The 25,374-nt window shown below is 53.5% G+C and overlaps 1 protein-coding gene across 1 annotated transcript in view; it reads right to left on the reverse strand.

Moving 5' to 3' along the window:
- Positions 1–25,374, reverse strand: part of BRD4 (bromodomain containing 4) — a 35,367-nt gene that overhangs the window by 9,429 nt on the left and 564 nt on the right. Inside the window, 9 exon segments of the mRNA XM_077771611.1 lie at positions 6,831–6,941; positions 7,908–8,203; positions 8,532–8,731; positions 9,566–9,775; positions 16,037–16,165; positions 17,052–17,414; positions 18,098–18,387; positions 20,219–20,354; positions 21,671–21,808. Of these exon segments, the coding sequence (XP_077627737.1) occupies positions 6,831–6,941; positions 7,908–8,203; positions 8,532–8,731; positions 9,566–9,775; positions 16,037–16,165; positions 17,052–17,414; positions 18,098–18,387; positions 20,219–20,354; positions 21,671–21,808 (1,873 nt within the window).

Here is a 25,374-nt window from a genome sequence, read left to right on the forward strand (position 1 = left end):
CCCCCCCACCCACACTCAAGGGAAGGAGACAGGAATGAGGGTAAGGGCAGGGCAGAGGCCCAGGCCACCCGCCCCTCCTACAGCAACTCCTCAGGCCCCGCACGTTGGCTGGTGTCTCGAGGCCCAGCTGGCACGCCCCCCCTGCTCACACAGCCCCCCTGCTCACACACAGGAGGCTGCTGATGGGGAGTGAGTGGGCACTGCTCTCTCTGCCCTATTCCTGGGGCACTGGGCACAGGCGACAGCTCGAGCCTAAAGATCGAGTTCCTGGACAGACAGAAGCCCAATGGGCAAGGCGGCCAGGATCCCTGGACAGCAAGGCTGCAAAGACCCTGCAGGCGAGCTGGCCTGTGGCTGCAGCTGGTGTGCCCGAGTGTGGGAAGGGGTGGGGCAGCGCACAGGCCGACACGCGGGAATCCAGGCTGCCATTTGTTCCAAGACGGCAGAATCTTCCCAGAAAGACAATGCCAGCAGCTTCCCAACCGTCCTGTGGGAATCTCCGGGCATGAAGCCCCCTGGCTCCAGCCAGGCCGAGCTGCACTGGGAACACATCAGGCACAGGCCAAAGGGTAACTCAAAATAGTCTGTTTGGCAAATGAGCTGGACTGGAAGAAGACTGGCCAGAGGATCAAAGAGCAGCCTAGGAACTCGCAAGCATCACTGCAGGGCCCTGGAGAGGCTGGATCTAGAACCCAAGGCCCTGAGGAAGTGTCCCAGGATTTCTGCACAGGAGGAGGCCAGCGCCCGAGGGCTTGCTGCCAGTGAACTACACCTCCTCAAACTTGCTTCCAGCTCCAGAGGGCAGGCTCCAAGGTGCCAGGAGACTGCTACAAGCCTTGAAGAAGTACACACAAACTACACTTTAAAAAGAAAGAGGGAGGAAAAAAAAAACACAAAAGCTCCCTGAAACACAGATGCTGTTCCTTAAGGGACTTTTCATCAGGCAGTTTTCGGCTGAAATGCTGGATTCATGACCAAAAAAGGGCTGATATTTATTTTTAGAGCCAAAAATCCTATTCAGTGCCTCTCACATGGTGTGGATGATGTGGCCGCCCTGGCCTGCCCCACCCCCAGAGGCTGCCCTTGTTCTAGGGGACTGACGACTCGGAGGCTGCCTGCACTGGTGACGGCCCTTCAGAGATGTGCACAGAGCAGGCCCCGAGGGCTCTGATGGCCTCACTATGGACTGGTCCAGTGTTCTCGCCCACCAGCCCAGTGTCTCACCCCACTGGCGACGGGAATCGTGGACCCTAGAGGCTAGGTCAACTGACGGCATGGCCACTCCTCCTCAAGCGCCCCTTGCCAGTGGCTTTCCTAAAAGCAGCCCTTGTCCACTGCAGCCTGCTTCTAATTACTTGGGAGGGACAGGGAGGCAGCCCAAGAGGTACTTTCCCCTCGGTGACTTCAGGCGAAGAGCCCAAAAAAGTTGGGAAAATGCCCAACAGGCAACAATGGGAACAATGAAAACAGAAGGAAGACTCCAGGGGCCCGGGAGTCGGCTGTGCCTGGTGGCAGCCTCTGGCTGATGGAGCATCACAAGCCACCAGAGAGAGGGCACGCTGGGGGACAGCCCTGTGAGCTTTCGGGCCCAGCCAGGCTTGCCTCTAAAATCCCTGTTCCTCACTGGAGAAGGCTCTAGATATTAAAGTGTTCTTCTTTAGGCTGAATGAGATCTTCCCTGGGCTAACATCATTTTAAGGTCCAGGAGGAAAGCAGTTAGGATCCAGAAAAAGAGGGAGGGATGAAGAGAGAAAACATACTCGTGACGGGGCCTCGCACACGGAGCAGCACCACACGTATGTGTGTGCGGGGGGATTGTCATCACCCTCTGGGAGATGCCACCCACCCAGAAGACCCCAGACGACCAGGGAGGCTGGGCACAACAGCCAAGCAGTCTTTACAGAGGAGGCCCGGATGGCCAGCCAAGCAGGCAGCCTTCCCGGAGGCGGGACTAGGCGTGTGCTGCTGGACATGACTAAATCCACCCCAGGGGACAGGCCCAGGGCTCTGAGGAATTCCATAACTTGATGGAGTCCTGTCCCTTTCACAGAAGAAAATGGACTTAAGCTATAGCTTGCTGGGAAGGAATCTGGAACTGAAGACCGTTTTATTAAGAGTCCGTGTCCAATGATTAGGCAGGACCTACATAGAGGGAGAGAGAAACCAGTGTGAGAGAAATGGTGTGGAATGTACCGTTCAAGTCACAAGAACAGAAGAACCACAGACCGAGCCAGCCTCCTGTGCCCTGCCCACGGACAGGGCACGAGAGAACGGCGCCGGAGCCTAGGAGCCCTGCCCCCTGCCTGGTCAGCCACGGGCGAGGACGGACCCACCTTTCCTTTACAAGGGCCACAGATCCGGCACATGTGGACGTCTCCAAAACCACCCAGAGCCTGCTCATGCTTCTACACAGAATAACTGCTTCCAGTAACAAGGTCCATTTGCACCCTGAGCGTGGGCCGGCACGTCCTCTGCTGGTCTCTGAATCTGAGAGATGCCCTGGCCTGTCCTACTTGCCATCACTCCCGAAGACCAGCCAGGTGTGCCACAGCCGTGAGGCACCCCCGACTCTGAGCTCATCCCCTCTGGATCTGCTTTTCTGCACACTGTCTCTCTCAGGGAGGCGATGCCAGCCCTTCCTCAGGGCCTTGGCAGAGGTAAGAAACCTCCCAAGAAAGGGGCTCTGGAGTGCAGGAACTCCAGCAAACATCTTCATTTCTGCATTCCTACAGACACCAAGAAACATCAACAAAAAACAAATTACAAAAAGACTAAACAATTCTATACATCGTCAAGGTGGGGAAAAAAATAAAGACATGCTGAGGAGGAGAGCTGTCCCTTTTTTCCCAGGGCATCCCCTTGACGGGAGAAGGGCGTGGGGCATGTTCCCACCCACACAGCAGAGTAGATGCCTCTGCCAGAGTCACGGCTGCAACTAACACCACAGGCAGTCCCACGGTCTTCAAGTGTGCGCGTGGGAAAAACCCACCCAGTGGCCAGACTACCATTCAGGGCACATTCCACAAGGCTCACTCTCGCCCACGAAACCCCAGAGTCTCTCCAGCTGCAACTCCTGCATGTGGGTGTAGGAGGGGGTCACCTGACAGTACAGGCAGACCAGCTACAGTCCCGCCCTTCTGGTCTCTTCCCACCTCCCCAACCCTGCCAGGGGCCTCTCCCTCTTCCCAAGAGCAAGTATCACACCCTTGGAGCAGGCAGCAGCAGGCCCCAAGATGGGCCTGGGACCCAGTCCCTCAAAGACCCCAGGGGTCGGAAGCTGAGGCTGGTTGTCTGGGAAGAACGCCCCATGGCCTCTCTCTGCACTTTCCGGCTCAAATCTTTCCAAAACATCAAGCATTCTTTTTTCCCCTGGAGCTATTAAGAAACACCCACAAGCTCCAATCCTGGGAAAAGGAAATAAGGAGACTAAAATAGCTAGAGTGAGCTCCCATTGCAACTGGAAGACCAGGCACAAATCCAAGAGAACTGCCCCACATCTCCCTGAACCCATCCCAGCCCAGGTAGCTGGGGTAAAAGGGTGTGCTGCTGAGAGGGACCCTGCCTAGAAAGACCTGTGGATGGCATGTGGAAAGTCTGTCATCAGCAATGTGATGGGGTGGAAAGCTGGACAAAGTCCTAGCACATTCCACCTGGCCCCATGAGCCAGGCAGACATGATCACAGCACTGGTGACCGCCAGGCCACAGCTCTGCCCAAAGCCCACCGGGGATGGAGGTGGCGGTGGGAAAGGGGGAGCCAGGGCACTCGCCTCTGGCCTGCCTAGCCAAGGTCTACAGATGCCTTAGGAGCAAGTAGGAAAGTGGCATTTGTATCCCCTGCCGTGTCCCAGTACTGAACCCTGAAGCAGATTCAGACTTTAGCCAGAATTGAAGCTCAATGAAAGACCACAACCCAAGTTAATAGCTGGGTTCAGAGGATGTGGTGGGACTGGCCAACAGCGTGCTTCTGGGCGGTGGGGAGGAACACGTGGTGGCTTGCCAGGAAAGACAGGAAAGCCCAACCCCCGCCTCACCTCCATCGGGGGGTGTACCACCTCCCTGAGCTGCTGCTTGGCCCCAAGGACCAGACCCGTGTCTTAAGCAGTCCACAGCATCCTTATCTATGGAGAGCGGCCAGAGGAGGGGAGCCCCCCGCCCCCCCGGCCCCCCCGCTCCAATTTAGTGCCTCTGTTTGGTTTCTTTTGGTGATTCATGTCTCAGGGCCCTGTCGGCAGAAATGACCCTTAGTACAAGTGACAAAAATAGGCCCTCTCAGGAATTTCGGCTCCAGTCCAAATGGAAACACAAGAACAAGGAGGGCAAAAACAAACCCCAAAAGACCAAAGGAAATACCTTCAATATCCCCTACCCTGTCCCACTCTCCCAAGGCAGAACCACTAACTGGCCCCAGAAACTGGGGCTTAGCTCCAGGGACCCAGCTTGAGTAGCTGCCCCGGAAGCGAGTGCAGTTTCCTGTGCGGGATGTGGTGGTGGATGGCTGCATTCAGGGGTGCAGGGATGCAAGCTCCCATTTTCGGGCCCACAGTGTCTGAGCCCTAGGGCACAAACCCACACGACAGTTCTCTTGAGAAAAGAAGTGCCCAGCTGACCCATAATGGAGCTCTCTGGTGCACGCAGACTGCAAAGGAAGAGCCAGAACCTTGAAGACCAAAGGGAACCTCCCAAAACTCAAGGTGGGGAGGGTGCCTAGAAAGAGGGATGAGCCGGGAACAGCAGGGCAGGCCATCGGGCGGGATCGCGGGAGCCTGGGAGCCTGCGGCCGTCGGCACAGAGACTGTAAATCTCATCCTCCTTCCCGCCAGGACAGCTGTTCCCAGGACTCTCAGATTACTTGTTGCACAATCTTTCCATTTCTTTAAGGCGGGGGGGGGGAGGATAAAAAGGGAAAAACAAATCTCAGCAGCAGAGAGCTGCCGGAGATCCCATCACAGCTGCCCCACAGCAGACGTCTGGCGGGAGGTGTGTGCAAGGCACTCAGGAGCCCAGGAGAATTCCCACCTAAGGCAAACACAGCCCAAAGAAGAGCTTGGGGAGCAGGGACAAAGGCCACGGACACAGATCCGCAATGAGGACTTGCTGGTCGGGTATCACGTTCTACACTGGGGCCATAGCGGTTTGCCCTTGGCCAAAACGTGCTGTTTTAACAATCAGGTCCCCTGCCAATTCCAAGCTTTGGGGTTTTCTTTTGGTCACTCATATACTTAGGAGAAAAGGCTGTGAAACCCCTAGCAGGAACTGCCTGATAGAAACCGCAGGAGGTGCAAAACCCCAGAGCAAAGGCAAACCCGAGGTATGGCTGGCACGGAGAGAGTGAGAAGTCAGGGGCCACCAGGAATGCTAATTGGGCCCAAGAATATAGTCATTCATCCTGCTCAGGGGGGTTGGCAAGGGCTTCCGACTGGCCCTTCCTGGGCGGGCATGGGGTGTGGCGCCCCCTGCTGGCGGATAGATGAAAAAGCAATGGGAGGGGTGTGCTGGTTAGGAAAAAAGGACAAAGGATGGAGACAGAAGGGCAGCAATCTGCCCACAGCAGTCTCTGCATACAGTGGAGTTCAGGAAATATGGAACATGGCTTAATGACTTAATGACTCATTTGGGCCCACTGGAAACAGAAACTGGAGTCTTGGAGAAGCCCTTAGCCCACCTCAAGGCAAGCCCCTTGAGGTAAAAAGTAAAAGTGAAGAGGGAGAGGGAGAAGACCCAGAAGCCCTCCTGTCCTCAGCTTCCCCCCAGAAAGGCAGGATGAGCTGACACAAGGACCCGGGTGTGCACACCCCGTGGGAGATGGGCCACAAAGTGCTAAGTATAAGGGACCTCAAACTTCTTGGCACGATCAGATCACATTATTTTCATGAACTGATTAAGTGGGGCTTACTATTAATTTCAAGTCAGAATAAAATGCCAGAGACAGGATAGGTTTATGAAAGGAAATGCCTAGAGACACATTTCCCACGTGGATGCACATACCACAGCCCGCCTGGAGAGGCCGCTCGGCTGATGGAGCCAGACCTGCCCAGGGGCCAGCCCGCTCACCCAGACGCACATGGCCACCTGCCAGCTCCAGCTCACAGCACAGGCTGGCTGCCAGGCTTTCTTCTCTAGCCTCTCCTCCAGGCCAGTGTGAGGGAGCGCCTGCCCCTCTCCCCAGGCTCCTCGCGGGACAGTGCCTCTCTGCAGGAAAGGCTGCTCTCCTATCACCGCGCACCTCTCAGCAGCTCCACCTGCCCTTACTCACGCCCACCTCCCACACTGAAGCTGCTCAGGTGGGCAGGAGGCTCAGCCAGGACACCATGGCGCACACGTGCAGGCCCTCGGATCATAGAAAGGGACTGTTAAGAGGCTGTAGGACACGCAGGTCCAAGTGCGTACACGGTTAGGAGCAGCCAGTGCAGCTGTGAGCACTCTGGGGAGAACGGCAGATGCCCAGAGCCTGGGTGACAGCAGAGCCGAGAGCAGGCTGCTGCACACCTGTTGCTAACGTCCATTACCTGAACAGCCATGCTGCATGCGACTGTGACATAGGAAGAGACCGTAGGGCTGGGCAGGGTCACACTAACACCGATGCCACCACCTGGGCCCCAACACCCAAAGTCCTCACCAGGACCCCCAAGTCCCCAGAATCGTGCAGTGTCAATACCCTTAGCAACTCATCCTCAGGATACAGGGCTATCCACTGACCCAATTAGAGGGTTACCGTGGAAGCCCAGAAAGTTCTTATTATGACAGCCATCTCTGGTCTCAGGTAGTGTGGACACGTGACTGAGCCAAACATAGTCAAGAGCGCGACAAAAAACTAAGGAAGACATCTAACCTGTTTCAGAGTCTTCACTGTCAGAAGAGCTGGACTCGCTGGTGCTCTCCGACTCCGAGGACGAGAAGCCCTTCATCTTTGAGGAGCCAGCAATCACATCAACTTTCTCAGCTGTAATGAAGCAACAGGGATGGAGTCAGGCAGGGCCCTGCCCTAGGGGACTGCTGTTGGCCACAAGAATAGCCCAACCGCCTGCAAGAAGGGCCAGTGGGCTGCTTCTACAAAGCCCTGACCAGTCCTACCGTACCCCAGCCAAAAGCTTGGCTTAATACTAGAATTTCAGAGCCCTTCCAATCTCAGGTTCACCAAACAGTTAAGCAATTCCCTAACAGGAGGAACCGCTGAGCTCAGGCTCCCTCAGCTACTTGTCGGGCAGTGGGTGCAGGGGACCCAAGACATGACAGCAGCTGGACGAAGCAAAACGTGAAAGAGCCCTGGGAGTCTCCCAGCATCTTGGTGTGTAGACGGAGGGCACTGTGCAGCACCCCAGGGAGGGGACCAAGAGCCCCAGGAGTCAGTCTGGAGTGGGACAAAGGCTGCGTACCACACTCGGACATGGATATTAAGACCTACTGGTCTCCAGACAAAAGCTGTGAGCTAAGACAAGGCATTTTTAATGGGCAAGTGCTGCTTGGCAGACTGTTAAGGAGAAGGCCGTGTAGAAGAACAGCAGGCAGTGCTGACCTAATGCCTTTCCTCCTGGCCACTGCACCTGCCCTCCCCCAATCCCTGTTCCAAAGAGGTGGCAGCAGGGTGGCGGCGGCCGGTTTTTGGGGAAGACACGGTGGGAAGGGCGAAAGAAGCTGCTGCTCAGAGCAAGGCTGAGGACATGAAGGTGCGGGCAGGCCCTAGATGGGTAGCAGCCAGGAGGTCGTGAATGGCACTATCAGCCCAGGGTCAAGTGTGAGATCACAGCCCTCCAGAGGTTTGTGTGTAAGGACAAAGCTTTTGTAATTGGAAAAACAACCTACAGAGGCAGAGGGCCATGTCTGGAAGGCAAAGTTAATGGAGGATGCCCACTTGCCCCAGGGCTGGCCAGGACTCAGAACACACCCTGCCCGAGGGGCCCAAGGGCACCTTGAGGTTTCCTTTTCTTCCGCAAACAGGAGGTCACATAGCGCTCCAGTTCTCGAAGAGTGGATGGCTTCAGAGTCTCAAAGTCAATCTCGATCTCATCAGGGTTGGAGTTCTTGAGGGAGGGCTCCCGCGACTGGATGATGTGCACCACGCGGCCCAGCTTCTCTCCAGGGAGCTTGTTGATGTCCAGGCTGAGCTGCCGCTTCTCCTCATACGACATGGGCTTGCACTTGTCCTCCTCCTCCGACTCGTACGCAGGAGGGGGCTTGTTCTTCATGGGCGCGGGCTCCTTCTTGCTACGAAGGAATGATGCACACCATTGTCAAAGCCAGGTACCCATTCCTCCATCTGGGGCTTAGTGGAGGGCTTCCACCCCCACCCCCCAGATGGCCTTCACAGGAGACGGGAGGCTTGCAACGTCTTCCTGGGAGCGCCCATGGGAGACAGACTGCAAACCATGCCCTGTCCTCACCTTCTGCTCCAGGCTACCTGCTATCTTCCTTCCCTTCCCAAACACACTGGGTGCCAAGATCCATTCCAGAAGAAAAGGCAGAGAGGCAGCCTGCCTACCCACCACGGCCAGCAGGTGTCCCCCCACCCAGGGCAGACCAGGGAGGCACAGACCTCGCACTGCTGTTGCTGCTGTTATTTTTCTTGGTCTTTTTGGGAGGAAGTTCCTTGGCTTTACTCTTCTTATTCTCCTCCACTTCTTCTTTCTTTTTGTGCTTTTCTTTTTTCTTTTCTTTTTTGTCTTTCTCCTTTTTCTTTGGTTTGTTCTGCTGGGGCTGGGAGAGGGCTGCAAGCTGCTCGTGCACGGCTTTGAGCTGTGGAGCAGACAGGCAAGATACACACGCCCATCATCCCAGTCTCTGGGTGGACCCGCGGGCATCAGGGTGCAGAGGAGGAGGGAAGCACACGGATGGGGCTGGGGGCTGGCCTTCAGCCTTGTGACCTGTTGCCTCACCAGATTTTTGAAGTGCCCACACCCACCCAGGCTGTGGACTCCAAGTATGGCCAGTGTCCTCCTTGCTAGAGGAGCTGCCCAAGTTGGCAGATACCGAGCTCCATGGCCATCTAGGAGGAGGGTCCCTGGGAGGCTGGGTACTAAGGCCCTGATGGCTTACTTGTAGGGCCTCAGGAGAGATGGACATCCTGGCTCAGGCTCCTCCTTCCAAATGCTGGAAGGATCTAGAAGCCTCACCTCTGCCCACAGAACAGCCATGTCTTCCCACCTCCACACCCACAATGTACACATGTGCAACTGACTCTTGAACAATATAGGTTTGAACTGTGCAGATCCATTTATATGTGGATTTTTTTTGGATTGATATGGTATTTTCTAGTTCTTATGACTTTCTTGATGTGTCCTTACTTTATTGTAAGTATACAATACATAATATATGTAACCCATAAAACAGAATTAATCGATTCTTTACATTATAGGTAAGGCTTCTGGTTAACAGGTTATTAGTAAGTTTTTTGGGGAGCCAAAAGTTATACACACATTTTCCACTGCATGGGACGCCAGCACTTTTTAAACCCCCCCATCACGCAAGGGGGCCAGTGGGAGTTCTGCTCAAGCTGGGACTCCTCATGTTGGGGAGAACCCTGGGGAGACTGCCGGGCCCATAAACTCTGGGTGCTGCCCGCGTCCTCACCTGTTCCTGGAGCTCGGCCAGCCGCTGGGCTCGCTCCTCTTCAGAATCATCGGTGGAGCTGTCACTGTCAGAGGAGCTATCGCTGCTGCTGTCGCTGGACGACGGCGGGGCCGCCACTTTGGTCGGAGGCGGCACCGCTGGGGAGGACACGGTCATCACAGAGTCCTCAGGCTCGTCTGGCATCTTGGCAAAGCGCATCTCGAACACATCCTGGTGGGGGAAAGCCGTGCCTGTGAAGGCTGCCTGGGGCCCAGGCATGTGTGGCGGGGGGCTGCCTGGGATGTGGCTCAGCATCACCAACCTCCTTGGCCGCTGGGGTTGACTCAATAGGAAGTAAGCAGGAGGGCCAAAGAGGGCTGGGCTGATGGGGACCCCCATCCCAACATTAAGGCAAAAGGGGCAGGGTGGGGTGAGGCCCCTTGTCAGCTCTTCCAACACTCATCACAAATCTCATTTTGAAAAGAAATGTCCTGGGGCGCCTTGGTGGCTTAGTTGGTTAAGCATCCGACTTTCGCTTAGGTCATGATCTCGCGGTTCGTGGATTCGAGCCCCACNCCTGACATGGCTTGGCACCTGTTCCCCAGGAGACACAGGCCAGGTAAGTATGTGTGACCCAGATGACAGGAGGCGGCTGGCCCACTGAGGACGTCTGTCTGGAGATTCCAGATAGATGGCAGGCTGAGGGCAAGATGCACCAAGAGTGCCTTGATGCTCAGTGCTTACTCAACACACCCTGAGGAGCCTTCTGGATGCCGGGGCTGGGCACTAAGGTGCAATAATGAACAGAACAGGAACCTCTGCATTTTTAGAGGCAGAGGAAACAGCACACGCCAAGGCCCGGCCCTGGAGTAAGTGTGCCTAGTGCAGAGACCAAGGCCGGCAAGGCAGCTGAGCCTCTGCTGCAACAGGCACGTGTCCACACCCGCCTACCCCCTAGCCCCCCCCATCCTCAGACCACCTCTGGGGCACCTAACTGAGCAGAGCCATGCCACTGGCCAAGGGGTCTCAGGGCATGGCCAGCAAGGCGGGAAAGGTGTAAGACAAGTGGATGTGGGGTGCTGAAGACAGGTTACAGGAGAGAGAAAGTCTTGTGAGGTGCCAGCAACCCAAGCAGATGCGCCAGGGCTGTTAAGCACAGGGTCCCAGGAGATTCTGAGACCTTCCAACTCTAAGACCCAGGAATCTGATGGAACTCCATGTGGGGTCACAGAGCTTGGGGGCAGCAGCTCTGCCTGGGCACCTGGGTCCAATGGCGCTGCCTCCCCAGCCAGCTGGCAGGCCCCTTCCTACCCTGAGGGTTCCATGATCAGAAGTCCAGTGATGACTCAGGACAGAGAACAGCAGGGAAAGGAACAGAGCTAGCTTCCCAGCAGGACTGCAGGACCTGCTTTTAAGTCTAGAAAAAGTGAGTCAACACAGCATCTCACACAAGAGAATGGGCCTTCCCAAGTGAGAGCTGATGTTTCAGAGCAGCATGGCCCACGAGGCCCGGGAGGGATGTGGGGTCAAGCTCCAAGGGCACCGTGTCCAAGAAACTAGGGTACACTTGACAGAGCTGGTCCTAGAAGCCTCCCCTGGATGTCTGGAAACACAGCTGCAGGTTTCCTGTCCCCAGGGCAGACGGGAAAGGGGACCCCAGGTGGCAGGGCAGGTGTCACTCCCAATTGCAGTGCTGCCCCATCCCTTCCAGACCTCCCAGTTCAGCCTCCTCCAAGGCAGCTCCTCTTCCCAGCAAAGTGATGACCTGGATTCCGTGGTCTCAGCGGTTTTGCTACTAGACTAAGTACTAGAAGGGTTAAAACTTTCCTGACTTATGCAGAAATACATTCTGGAGCAGGTCTGAGGGCAGTGGAGAAGACACACAGGAGGCAGAGGCAGAGACCGTCACAACCCTGGCGAAAGGAGACAAGGGGCAGGGGTGGGGTGGTGGTGGTGTCACACCAGGACAGAGGCCCTTACTGCCGACAGTACCGGGTAAGGGCGGGCCCGGGTCCCCAACAGACCCCGTGAGCATCCAAGAAAAGCCAGGCCCGCTGCCAAGAAAGAGGGGTCAGGTTAGAAGTGTGCCTGAGGTGTCAGGACCCCACAGAGGAGGAGGGCGGCAGGCGTGGCCAAGTACTTGGTGCTGCTGGGAGGTGAGCTTCACCAGGTGGGAGCTTTCTGGTGCCACTTGTGTGTGTCCAGCGTCTCCTGGCAGCTGCCAGAGCAGCACCACCCTTGCCACAAGGACGCCCCTGCTCCTCTCCAACAGGCTGTGGCTGTGCTGGAAACGGAGGCCAGGACTCGCCCAGAGTCCTCTCCTAGGGTACTCCCTGGCCCTGCTCTGTCAAGACCCCAAGACCAAACGGCAAAGAGCACACACCAGGAGGCCACGTGGGCCGGTTGGCTGCGAAATCACCGCAGGGCCTGCAAGCTGGGGCTGCTGGCTTCCTGGCCGTGAGCAACTGCAAGACCTGTCATCCTCCCATCTGACCCAGTCCCAGTGGGGGGCAAGATGGGAAATGCACTTGGGCTTGAATGCCAGTAAACCTAGGGGACTGCAGAAAAACCTTCCTGCATGGCTGCGATAGACTTGCACCTGCTGGGGCCTGTTGTATGATAAAGAGAAATGATGTGCTCCTTGCCCTCAAGGAGTGAACATAAATAGTTATAAAGTGCTACAAAGTGTTAAGGTGGGAACAGCAAGGGAGTGGGTGAAGAGCCCCAGGGAAATCTGAAACCTAAGGATGGGGGCAGGGCGAGGAAGGGGGACAAGATACCAAATGCTGCAGAGACCCAGCAAGGATGTCTTGAAGGAGAGAAAGGGGTGACTCACGAATCCAGGTGCTCACCCTGCTGGCCAGGTGGAAAATGAGTGGAGGGGGTGTGGGGCCAGGCTAGAGGATGCCAAAACCAAACAAGATGCACCAGGGTGAAGGTCTTGTGAGGGAGGACAGTGACGGCGAGGAGCAGTGCACACCAACACCCAGCACTCTGCAGGGGAGCAGGGGCTCGAACCTTCCACACTAAGGCTAGCAATGTCTCGTGGTGGATCAAGTCCTCTGCCCAGCATGCCACAACCTCCACCCACATTGCGATTCTCAGCATCGATCAGCAAACCACGCTGGTTTCAGAGCATGGGTCTCTTCTTGCTAGAATGTTCACTGGGCCACCTACTCTGGGCTGCATCAGATTCAAGGGGGAAGCACACCCTTCACCCCTCTAGTTAAACAGCAGCTCGAGTGCTGAAAGGTCAAGCATGGCCAAGCCCGGACAGGGCAGTGGTGAGGAGCAGAATGCAGGCTGTGGCAGGCCACTGGGTGCCAAGTGCTGGATATGCAGCCATGAGTGGACACTCAAACACATTTACACACACCTCAAAGCTTCCTGCCTCTGGGATCTAATGCACGATATCCCAATGCAATTTTCATTTTTCCTTGCTGTAAAAATAATTGCACATCACCTTGAATTTGCACTTTTTCTTGAAATAAAACTCTAGCAATCTACAAGGGTGCCAAACTTCCTAAATGACTCATTTCACAACAGAGCAGGCAGTTGAGAGGGCAGTACTGCCAGCAGCTCTGGGCCTATCAGATGGGCTGGCAGGCCTCAGCCCAAGCCACCCGTGGACTGAGGACACCCTGAGCCCAGACACTCCTGGCTGTCTTTGTGACCATGGCTGCCAGGTGGTGGGATGTGAGTTTTCTAAAGGCACTGAATTTAGAGACTGGAAGAGGAAAACCAAGTGGATCCTTTTCCATGTAATTGTCCAGATAAATCCCAGTCCTTGGGAACAGTCTAATTAAGAGGAGGTAGGTCTAATACTTCTTAAAGAGGCAAAAAGAAGGCTGGGGATTTGCTGCTGCTCCTTCCCTCTGGACAATCTAGCCATCCCAGCCATGCTGATCCAGGAAAGCTTATGAGGAAGAGAAAAAGCCTGAAATGCCACAAAAGAGCAACTACTTTCTAGACAAGAAGCCCTTTACATCGACTCTGCATCTGAAGCAGATGCCTCTCCACCTGCCTCATGGCAACGGAGAAGGGACATCACTTCCTGTAACACAGCAACCCACCCTGAGGTGGGCCAAGGTGCTAGGGCAGAGGCAGCCCATGCTAAATGGCCTGCCCAGGCACTGCCCCTGCCTGAAATGGGACCCTCTTTCAGGTCAAGGACCTCATCTAGTCCGGTCTGATATCTGGAACAAAAATGTTCAGAAAGAGGCTGCTGTGTAGAAAATAGCTCAGTGGTCTTCCTATGGGTAAACCCCATGTCTGGGCCACGTTCATGCCATTGCCAGAAGGAGAAAAATGAAAAACATAAAACCAGGGCACTTGGGTGGTTCAGTCAGTTAAGTGTCCAACTTCAGCTCAGGTCATGATCTCATGGTTCATGGGTTTGAGCCCCACACTGGATTCTCTGCTGTCATCAGAGAGCCTGCTTCGGACCCTCTTTCCCCCACCCCCCACTCGTGCTTTCTTTCTCTCAATATTAAATAAACATTAAAAACAAAACCAAAAAACTTAAAACAGGCACGGAAATTAGGAAAGCTAGAATATACTGGAAGATTCTTTCTGTTCTTATTTATTTATTTACTTATTTATTTAGAGAAAGAGAAAATGCATGAGCGGGGGTGAGGGTGGGGGCAGAGACAGAGGGAGAGAGAAAGAAAGAGAATTCCAAGCAGGCTCTGTGCTGTCAGTGAAGAGCCTGACATGGGACTCGATCTCACAAACTGTGAGACCATGACCTGAGCTAAGATCAAGAGTCAGATGCTTAACCGACTGAGCCACCCAGGCTCAGCCACCCTCTTTCTGTTCTTTTTAAAGTAAAGTAGCTCAGAACAGCACTCTTGATGCTGGCAGAGACCTTGTTTTGGCTTAGCTGTTTGCATGAGGGCAAATAAAGGGTGTGAGTTCAATCTGGGCAAAAGCTACCTCCCTCCCTCAGTCCTCACAAGACAGTGGAAAGAGGAAGTCTAACACAAAGATCTGAGGGTACCACTACCACCTGGTGGCCGTGTATGAGAATTGCCATAAAATTATAAAGCCTGAACTCTTAAAGGATGGGAAATGCAGAACAGTGAAAAAGCAACTTTGTGAAGAAAGCAGAGACTCCGGCCCCCCTCAAATTCTCAGGGAAAATAAAACCAAATAACAAGCATTATAAACTAAAAATGTCAAGGCTGAGTGTGCATTTCAATAATAGCAGCCAGGTTCACACCAGTAAGAAGTTTTTATCTATCCCAAGAGTTTCAGGACACATCCTTCGGACCAAAAGCAGGCCCTGACCCAGACAGGTGCCAAGGGAAGAACAAGAGAGATGGAACCCTGCTCCAGTGTGAGAAGGTAGGTGTCACTATGATGGTTAAGTCTGGGACAACGTGTGGAGCTAACAGAAGCAGGAGGCAGGAAAGCAATGAGGCTCAGGCAGCCAGATGGCTGGGAAAGCCAGGTGTGAGGAAGCGGCCCCCCCACCCCCGGCCAGGTGGGAGGGGCACAGGAGATGTGCAAACCAGCACTTGGCTGGGCCAGAGTGCTTGCCCCGTGTGACAGCAGAAGCAACCTGGGGCCTTGGGGATAAGGGGCTGCGTATTTTTGTGTGTGTAACTTTAAGAATTTTTAAAAAGCAGATTATAAAAGTACTAAATACAGACTTTATTCTCCAGATTTTTTTTTTTTTTAGTAACCTCTATGCTGAATGTGGTGCTCGAACTCACAACCCCGAGATCAAAAGTCACGTGCTCTATCGACTGAGCCAGCCAAGTGCCCCGGTTCTCCATAATTTTTAACCTCTGATTTTTCCACCCAAAGATAATAACCACTGTTGAAATTTGGGCACATTTTCCCTTTTTTAAATAAAGCAAAGTGAAGTCAGTTCGCACATTATGCTGTAACCTGCCCCCTTCCTTCCACCTACATGTGCACTTTACAGGGTGCACTGCCCAGGCCAACCTGAAGCCTCCCCCCCCACCCCTGCCATGGCACCCATTAGGGAGTTGTGGCCTCACGGAACACCTAGTAGCACCTACCTCGCAGCTAGTAGGCAAAAGACTTCAAGGCTCTGCTGAATGTTCACAGCTGTGCAGTTACTTCAACTCACAACTGTGTCAAAGCGTCTACCTTATAAAAGTGTCTGCTACCAACCTGAGACGGGTCTGTTTTGGAGAACAGATTGGGCCACATATAGCATCTGCATTCTTCTGGCCAAGGGCAGCCGAATGCAGGTATGGGGCAGGAGGTTTTCAGTGGGATACCCCAAAACAAAATCCCAAATGCCTAAGACCAAAACCAACTGCTCTGATTATAATAAAATAACCCCAATGTAAAATGCACACGCTATCCTGACTTGAGTCCACATTCAAACTACATTGCATCATACCAAAGCAAACGACAGAAATAAAATTTATAAAGGCTCATACACGCCTGGCCTCCCCAGGATCCCAGCCTGCTCTACAGCAGGAGGTTGTGCCTGGAACTTTCCCAGGGCCTCACCTGGAGCTTGCGGGCCATGGCCACCACCTCATGGTCAGGAGGGTTGTACTTGTAGCAGTTGGAGAACATCAATCGGACATCAGCACCAAATTCCTGAGCGTCGCGGTACTCGCGGGCCTCCAGTTTAGACTGCAAAGACGAGATGGCCTCCTTAGTTATGCCCATCCCTGCTCCAATGGGGACGTGACAGCCAGGAGGGCTGCCTGTAGGAGCAAGTCAATTCCACAGTGGAGCAGATGTTATCACCTTAGTTCTCTGTCAGGTGGACAAAAAGACACTCAAAAGCAAGTGTCAGGGCCGGGAAATGCACTGCTAACATGCCAAACCTGTCCACTCTGGGCATTGTGACTGGCTAAGGAGCAAGTGGGCACAGAATAAATGGAGGCAGAACTTCAGCCAGGCTGTAAGGGAAGGGCTGGGACCAGTTCTGACCTGAAATACACTTGTTTTGGTGATATGGGATAGGACACTGGTCAAAAGGAACATAAGCACTGTCCCTTCCTCTGTCTGTCCCATGTTTGAGCAGGCTTACTCCACTCCCAAACAGAAAGAAATGCAAAATGGTTTAAAATAAATGAACATAACCAAAGAGACTTCAAAATACTACAGTAAAAATCCAGCACTGGTGTGCCTCCTCCTGAGAGGAGACATCAAGGCCGTCTCCACAACACAGGGCCTGGAAAAGTCATCAACTCTCAACCCCTCCTGGATCACTTACTGTGTGCAAGGTGCCTGTGGACACCAGGGCCCAAAGCCACTGAGGGCTTGTCCCCAGACCAGGGGGCGCAGCACTGCTGTCTGGGAAGAAAATTCCCAAGCACATGGTCCTGGAGGCTGTCCCCCATGACTCCCAGCAGGGGGCGCTGGGCTGCTTTGAGCTGGTGAGAAGAGCAGGATACTAGGGCTCAGTTCACAAGCACGGAAGGCCTGGGCGCTCCTCTTGGACCAGCCTAGGGAGTTCTGACCTTCTTTGTCCCGGGGAGCCCTGCCCCAGCTCTGGGGGGCATCTGCTCACCTTGATTGTGCTCATGTCCATGGGGTGCTTGATGATGTCACAGTAGTCGTGCAGACCCAATGCCTCTACATCCACGGGCTTGTAGAACGGCCAGGCATAGGCCGCGTGCTTCTTGGCAAACATCTCCTTGAGGATGCCACTGCAGCACTTGAGCTGCTCCGAGACCTTGCTGCTCTTATCCGACACTGGGTGCTGCTGCGAGTCGGGCACGTCCTTCTTGGGGGGCTTCACAGGCCGGCTGCTCTCCCGCCGGGGGCCCAGCTTGGCCGTCTTAGGTTCCGGGGGTAGTGATGGTGGTTCATGAATGGGGTCGATGGTGGTGGGGGTGGTGGTGTCCGCTTTCCTCTTAACTCCCTTCTTTGTCTGCCGAGAGCACAGGGCCGACAAGCAAGGTCAGAGGTGGCAGATGGCACGCCTGGCCCTTGGCTCACTCCTGCAGGTAGGTCCTTTCTAGGGTTCCAACATTCATGGGGAATGGGGCTCAAAGGTAACTCTGGGTGAAGGACTAAGGCAAGAAAAGACCTGTCCCACCACTCTGCTCTGCAGCTGGGACAGGACTCGCCAGTGGCAGGAGAAAGCACATGCACAAGGGCAGAGTCCGCTCACTGGATGCCACAGAAACCCCCTGAAGCAGCTTCCTACCTCGTGCCAGGAAAGCTGCTCAGAGCCAAGCCTTGCCACACTAGCCCCCAGGGGAAGGCATATCTCAGAGGCTATTTGGGTGGCATCTGCAAACATGCAGAGTCTAAATTAGAACGGGGTGCAGGAGTTGGCGAGTCCCAGGGCTGGGTCTCAGCTATGGGATCTGGGGGGCCAGCAGGGCAGCAGCTTCTAGGCCATGACTTAAACACTGCACGATGCCCCCCAAACACCCACAAGGCGCCCCAGGAGCTGGGACAAGCTCTGCATGAAGTGCTGGCAGGGACAATGACGTGTCTCCTGTAAGCCTCACTGCTATGGAGGAGAAGACAAAAAAGAAGGGGTGCTGAGGTGGTAGGAGGCCGGTGGCGGCCGGGCTGGGCCCCACGCACGCACAGAACGCTCACCTTCACAGGCTGTGGGGTGGCTGCGATGATGGGTGGGTGGCTCTGCACAGGCTGGGGGTTTGGCGCAGGTGGGGGTGGTGGCTGAGGGGGCACCGGTGGGGGTGTCTGCAGTGGCTGGGGAGGCACCACTGTCATGACGGGGGTCTGAACGATGAGGTCTGGGGTGACCGCAGGGAAGGGATGAGGTGTAGCCTGCACAGGCGGAGGGTTCTGCTGAGGGGTCTGGGTCTGCGGAGGAGTCGATGCTTGCGTGGTGTTTGGTACCGTAGAGACGCCAGGTTTTGCCGTCCCTAATCATAAAACGGACAGGTGGTTAAATGCCGAACCTGATACACGCTGGCTGACCTCATGGGGACACTGTCACATGTGGTGTGCACACATCTGTGCGGGCACAGCACACAGTGTCACCATGATTATTCGTCTAAGAGACAGAACAACCGGTACACCCCAGACCTTGGCCAGATTGGTCCACCTGCCCTAGGGTTCCCTGAGAGCAGAGGCACACTGCATGCCACACCTCCTGAGGCGTCCTGGCTTCAAGTCCCAAATCGGGCACAAAGAAGCCTTCATGAGCGTGGAGGCCTGGGCCAAAGGAGCAGGAAACACACGCTGAGAGTTAGCACCAGGCCTGTAGATGGAGAGCGGAAAAATGTTCCTTGGCACTTTCGGACAGAGCTGTCCTCATTCCCAGAAGCGCTGCCTTCTGAGCAAGCAATTCTGGCAGAGGGCCGGCATCAGGAGCCCTGGCCAAGGTTTCTGGAAACTGGCAAACTTCCACCTCCCTGAGCCACAAGGGGAGGCTGGACGGCTGCTGCCCTTTGTGACCGGCTCAGACTGCATCCCTGCAGCTGCGCGGGTGAGCTCTAACACAACAGCTTGCATCTGTCCCATGTGCAGACCAAACTCCCTCTCCCAGAGAATACGGGCAGGACTCCCAGATGTTAAGGATACTGGCCACCCCTTGGCAGGACCCGTGGCTAAGGGAGAACCCTCAGGATCGCCTCTCCTAGGCCACTCCTCATCGCTGCAGGGGATGAGGCCAACTGCCTTTGCTCCCATGAAGCCACCACTTCTGAGCAGGGTGGGAAGTCAGGTGCAAGCCTTCTCTAAAGAGAAGGCAAACAGCCCACAGCATGGTCCCCACAGCACAGAGCTAAGGACAGCAAGATGCAAGAGGCAGCTGTTAGAGCTCTTCCTAGACAGAAACATTTCATTGTTCTCCGCCCTCCGAAGCAGCCAGCCTTTGGAATCCTATGTCAGGCTGAGACATGAGAGCAGGAAGCAGGGAGGATGCTGAGATAGACAAGGAGGGGAGAGCTTCACTTCGACTTCAGAAGCATCAAAAAGCAGGCCTGGCTCTGACATAAGCACCTAAGATCATTCAAATAACCAACCCTGACATTCAAGGACAGGGATTGTTAGTTAAAACCGCCAATGGTCAGGTGAATTCCTTTTCTCTAAAACGGAGTAAATAATTCAAGTAACAAAAATGCTTTGAAAAAGTTTTTTTTTTTTAAACCAAGGTCCATTAAAAAAAAAAAAAGAAGGGTCTAATTCTTTCTGCTTTGTGGAAGTGTGGGAGGTCACACACCCATGCGACCCTCTGGGGCACATCCACCATTAAGCCTGATCCTATCACTCTCAGTTATTCTCTCAATGAACCTGGATAAGGGGACAAGACTGGGGAAAAGGAAAGCCAACGTCCTTGTTATTTCAATGTGACACAAATGGTGCTGGGGCACTAGAGGTGCCCTACCTGCTTCTTTCCTCCCACGTCCTCTTCCTTTTGCCTGGACTATCATGATCTCAGTTTCTTCAGTGGGCAGTTCATTGATTTTCTGCAAGAAGAGCTTCTCCAGAGCTTCTGCCATTAAGACTATGTCATCTCCAGGNCTAAAAAAAAAAAAAGCAGGGTCCAATTCTTTCTGCTTTGTGGAAGTGTGGGAGGTCACACACCCATGCGACCCTCTGGGGCACATCCACCATTAAGCCTGATCCTATCACTCTCAGTTATTCTCTCAATGAACCTGGATAAGGGGACAAGACTGGGGAAAAGGAAAGCCAACGTCCTTGTTATTTCAATGTGACACAAATGGTGCTGGGGCACTAGAGGTGCCCTACCTGCTTCTTTCCTCCCACGTCCTCTTCCTTTTGCCTGGACTATCATGATCTCAGTTTCTTCAGTGGGCAGTTCATTGATTTTCTGCAAGAAGAGCTTCTCCAGAGCTTCTGCCATTAAGACTATGTCATCTCCAGGCTGGAAAAGGAGACACGGGGGTGAGGGTCAGAAAGCCCTCACCACCTCTCTATACAGAGTTAAGAGCTGCCCACCCTGTGCCATCCACCCCCTGCCCCAAAGCATGAAGTATCACAGTCAGGGTCCTTCCTGATCTGATCCCTAAAGGGCCACAACAGTTATGCCACCAGATATCACAGAGGTTCACGTGCCTGGATCAGCACCTGTCCACCTGCACCTCCCTCTCTAGTCTCTTCAGCTCTGGCCTGAGAAACCATCCTAGTGCCTGAAGTACCTAACAAGCCCTGCCACTCGCTGAAGAACCCCTCCTTTGACACAATTCCACTACAAATACGTGAATTACACAGGATTTCTTGCCACAGACACATTAGCAGGGCTCTGACAATGCTCCCCAGTGTCCCCTCAGGCAGCTCACCAGGGCTCGGGTCATGCCTGTCTTGAGCTACATTATGGGTCCCCACTCTGTTGCCTCATCTACGACATGCTGTTCCCACTCAGCTCTAAACTGAGAAGCTCACCTGTGCACATTTCACTTAAACCTAGTGATGAGACCTGAGACTTTAAAAAAACACAGTAAACTTCAAGAAACTCACCTACCCATCTCTTCTGGGCAATTTTACCCACTACACCAGCAGAGGTCAAAAGCTGAGTTCTGTATAGTGTCTCCCTCCAGAGCCGTTCTATATGAAAGGGTTGGTTTTAATCACATCTGTGGTCTGAACTGTAAACAAATGATCTGGCTTCATGGCACAGCCGAGCCAAAAGGTTTGGCCAACGGGGTTAAGTAGTGACCTTCAGGTCTACAAGTGACATCAGAGGACATTCAACTCTATGGCCACAAGTTGTCAATGGTCATGTCCACATTTCAGATGCGGCGGGCCCCATCACACCCTCTCTCACATTGAGGTTTCTGTTTGAGCACACCTTTGCACAACTACATGTTAGTAGGCTCCTTCCTGACAATTTACATCACCCAAATGGAATTTTTAATGAGTTGTCACTGTCCTTCTCACGCCTTCTCTACTACACACTCCCAAGAACCAAAATCCCAAGGGCACAAGAAGCACATGCTTCAAGCTAACAAGGACGGCTTGGAAGTAAAGCAAGGCCAGCACCCTCCCGCCCCCAAAAGAAACACCCAGTCACAGGCAAAGCCATGGGTCCCATTATTTCTGCCTCCAAATGATCTCCTCCCATCAGACTCTAAATCCCATCGGCTCCCGCATACCCATGCCCACAGGCTCCAGATATGTCTGCCTCCTTCTCCTCTCTTCCCCTCCCCGCAGGGCAGCTGGACACCTGCCACCACATCTCACCTTGTTGTAGATGTAACAATTTGTAAACATAGTGTTGAAGTCCTGGATACATTCCTGAGCATTCCAGTAATAGTTGTTTTCCAAGCGCTTCTTTATTGTTCCCATATCCATAGGCGTTTTAATGATCTTATAGTAATCCTGGAGAGCAAAAAGAGCAAAAGGCCAGCGTCACCTCCCAGGCCATGCAGCATTCATAGGTGGGCCTGTGGATCTCACTCCAGGAACACAGATGAGAGCCACGGCATTGACTGAAGCCCTTCCATGGTCTCAGCAAGCAATCTCAATGGGAATCCAAAACAAAGTGAGAATTAGGGAAGTACTCTTAAATGTTGGGTGCAAATCTGGAGGGAAGATGTCCAAGTTTGTCAACTGCCCTGGTCTGGGAACAGGTTGTCTTCACTGAGATCTAGGCTCCACCTGCCCTTTTTGTAAGGTTAAAATCCTTTAATTTTTAGTAAATAAAAACACAGCCCTTTGAAAAGTGGTCTTTATCTGGTAAAACAACCCACAGCAGGGTGTACTTTCCCCCAAGGATTTGACATTTTACTGGTCTATAAAATGCATAATCGAGGCAGGGGCCTCGGGGGCTCAGTTAAGCATGCGACTTTGACTTCGGCTCAGATAATGATCTCGCGGTCCGTGGGTTCGAGCCCTGCGTCGGGCTCTGTGTTGACAGCTCAGCTCAGAGCCTGGAGCCTGTTTCAGATTCTGTGTTGCCCTCTGTCTCTGCCCCTCCCCAGCTCGTGCTCTGTCTCTTTCTGTCTCAAAAATAAATAAACGTTAAAAAAAAAAAATTTGTAACTAAAAACAATCTCTAAGGAAAAAAATAAAAAAAATAAAATTCATAATCCTATGGAACCGGCACCGAGGCACACCTGTTAACAACTGGAATCCCTGCTTTGGTCACACTGAAGAAACACGGAGCAGAAGCCTCCACCTTCACTCAAGTTCACCACACTTCCATTTCAACTGCTAGTCTGTTAGTAGTACCTGAATGTAGCTTAATAACTAGCCAGGTTAATGAGGAATCCAGACAACCTGTACAACTCTTAGTTAAAAAAAAAAAAAAAAAAATCCAGCAGACCTCACTCCTCAAACTTTCAGTTCTTACTGTGTAAGTGCCAAACAGAAGGAGCCAGGTGGCAGGTGTAGATATCCTAAAGCCCTTCAAATCAGACTCTACTGCTGTCAGCTTTCTCTAAATCTACAGCTATCCTAAAACTGAATGTTTATTTTTAAAAATAACCATAGGAAGTATCTGAGGACAGAACAGGCAGCACACCAGGCTTCCCAGTAGAAGGACCAGAGAGAGCCAGGCAGGGAAACTGGCGTGCAGCTGGCCAACTCCACTGAAGGCCGCAATCTCAGAGGCTCCCTTAATCAGGCTTGGGTGGGGTATCAGAACCAAGTCCTGATGGCAGAGAGGCAGGCCTATCCTTCAGCAAGTACCAAGGTCTTGCCTGGAAATGGTGGAAGGTACTGGAAAGGTGAGCAAGGGTGTGAGGCTTTAAGCTACTCTGACACCCACGAGAAAGGAACAAAAGCAACCAGCTTACACATAATGAGTGGCAGAGATCACAGCCCTGAGCTGACGAGGGCCACACACGCATGCCTGGGTGCCCTGCCACGAGGGCCACGAGGACAGACTACCCCGGACTTCCTATGTTCTACTACGGCTCTGGTCACCTTTCCCAAGAGAACCAAGGCCAAATAGATCTGCCCCAGTGGAAATAGATTTTTTAGTCTATGGCCAACAATAACGTCAAGTGCTTGAATTGGCCATGGCCTGTCAAGTGCAGAGAGAGAGAGACAGGGAGAGCACAAGCGTGCCGACAAGGGGACAGTGGGTTTAGGGGGTAACAATCCAACTGTACATGTTTACTGAACAGAAGAGACAGATATTCTAGTGAAAAGTCCAGCAGAGATTCCTGGAAGGTGTCAGAAAACATAAAAGGAAGGAACCCTTTTTTGTGTGGCTCTATTAACATTTTCTCGAGGAGGGGAGAGGCCCCCAGAATACCAGGCTTTAAGCATGACACTGCTTCCAGCTGGCCAGCCCTGCCCTGCCCTTCTGGGTCAGCTCCTCGCACTCCCCCTTCCCTGAAGACACCACCAGATCAGTGCCACCACACAACGGCCTCTTCTTCCTATGTCTGAACTGCCGAGGGCGATGTCAGCAGACACGGAGACAGGGATTCACACTGTGACCTCCAGGGAGCCTGGCCTCCACTGCACAGTGAATGACCTCAAACTCCCAAGCCACTGGGCCTGACAGCACCCCCTGCCCCATGTGTGTCCTGCTAGCTGGGGATGTTCCTTATCGGGATTTCAGGTACTCCAGCCCCCGTTCCTCTGTCTTTGTCCTCTCAGCCCTCTGCGTTTTCCTGTAACAAACCAACCCCTCCTCCATTCTGGCCCTGCTGCAGTTTCCCTTCAAAGCCAAATTTCTTGAAATCATGGCTTCACATCCTCACCTTCTCATTCACACCGTCGGGAATCTGGTTTCTACTTCTGCGTCACATCTTCCTAAGGTCACCAATGCCCTCCTAAAGGCCAACAGGAGGGTCAGGTCGGAATCCTCATCTCTTTGACCTCCCTGCAGCCTCTGATGTGGAAACCTGGGAGACTGTTCACTGCTGGTGATTCTCCTGGCTCTCTTCTGTAGGCCTCCCACCTCCCTCTGGTGCTATAAAAGTTGCAGTACCCCCTGGATTTCACCACCCCCCCAAGCCCCACCTCTTCCCAATCTCTGCATTTGCTCTGGGAAGGTCACCCTCACCTGTGGATCCCGCACAGCCCAGCCCACTAATCCAGCCAGAGATTATGCTGTAGCAAGCTCTCCCAAGAACCTCCCTCCAGTGACATGTCGTCTGCCCCTACTCCTTGTCATGGTCACCAGCAAGACCCTCTTTTGCCTCCACCCCTTTCCGTGAGCCAGTTCATGATCTAGACCTGCAGTGCCTCCTCCTGACTTGCTCTTCCTGAGTGCATATGACACATATTCAACAGAGAGAGGTAACTGGACCAGTGTCCCAGACACAGCTGCTTTCACAACAAGAGAGTCACACTAGTGTATTCATCCTTCTTGAAACTTGATGTCCGGCAGAGGGTGAGGTTCCTACACTCAGGCAGCTCAAACCCTCACAGACTCATGCCTAGATCTATGGCAATAATCATCTAACTCCTCATCCAGGGGGTTTGTGGAACTTTGCAAACAGCAGGGCTTAACTTAAAGACACTTGGTCCTCGATGCTTGAAGAAAAGAAAAAAATTATCTATCCCGTTTCTTCCCTGAGGTTCAGTTAGAGATAAAAGCTGAGTTTCCAGTACCATGTGCTAGGGATGGATGTGGGCAAAAGGAAAACTCTAGTGAAGAGCAGAACAGGGGTACAGAAGAACAAGATCAAGTGCACCGTGGTCACAACCGAGCAGGCGGTGGATGTGCATGGAGGCAGCTGAGGGCAAAGCTGCACCGGCACCTCCTCTCTCCACCCAAGCCCCTCCGTGTATTCGCTTCCTGAGAGATACTGCACTACCTCTTCCTTCCCTGCGCTCCGGGTGATCACGATGATGACCATGTCATCACAGAAAAGGTACCCTGTACACCAGTCCCTCTTCCACAGCCTGGCCAACCATGCCTGAGAAGTAGGGGGCCTGGACCACCAACTGCTCCCACTTCAGCTCTCCTAAGGGATCAGAAGGAA

Source organism: Crocuta crocuta, unplaced genomic scaffold (assembly GCF_008692635.1).
Source record: "Crocuta crocuta isolate KB4526 unplaced genomic scaffold, BGI_CrCroc_1.0 scaffold755, whole genome shotgun sequence".
NCBI lineage: Eukaryota > Metazoa > Chordata > Mammalia > Carnivora > Hyaenidae > Crocuta > Crocuta crocuta.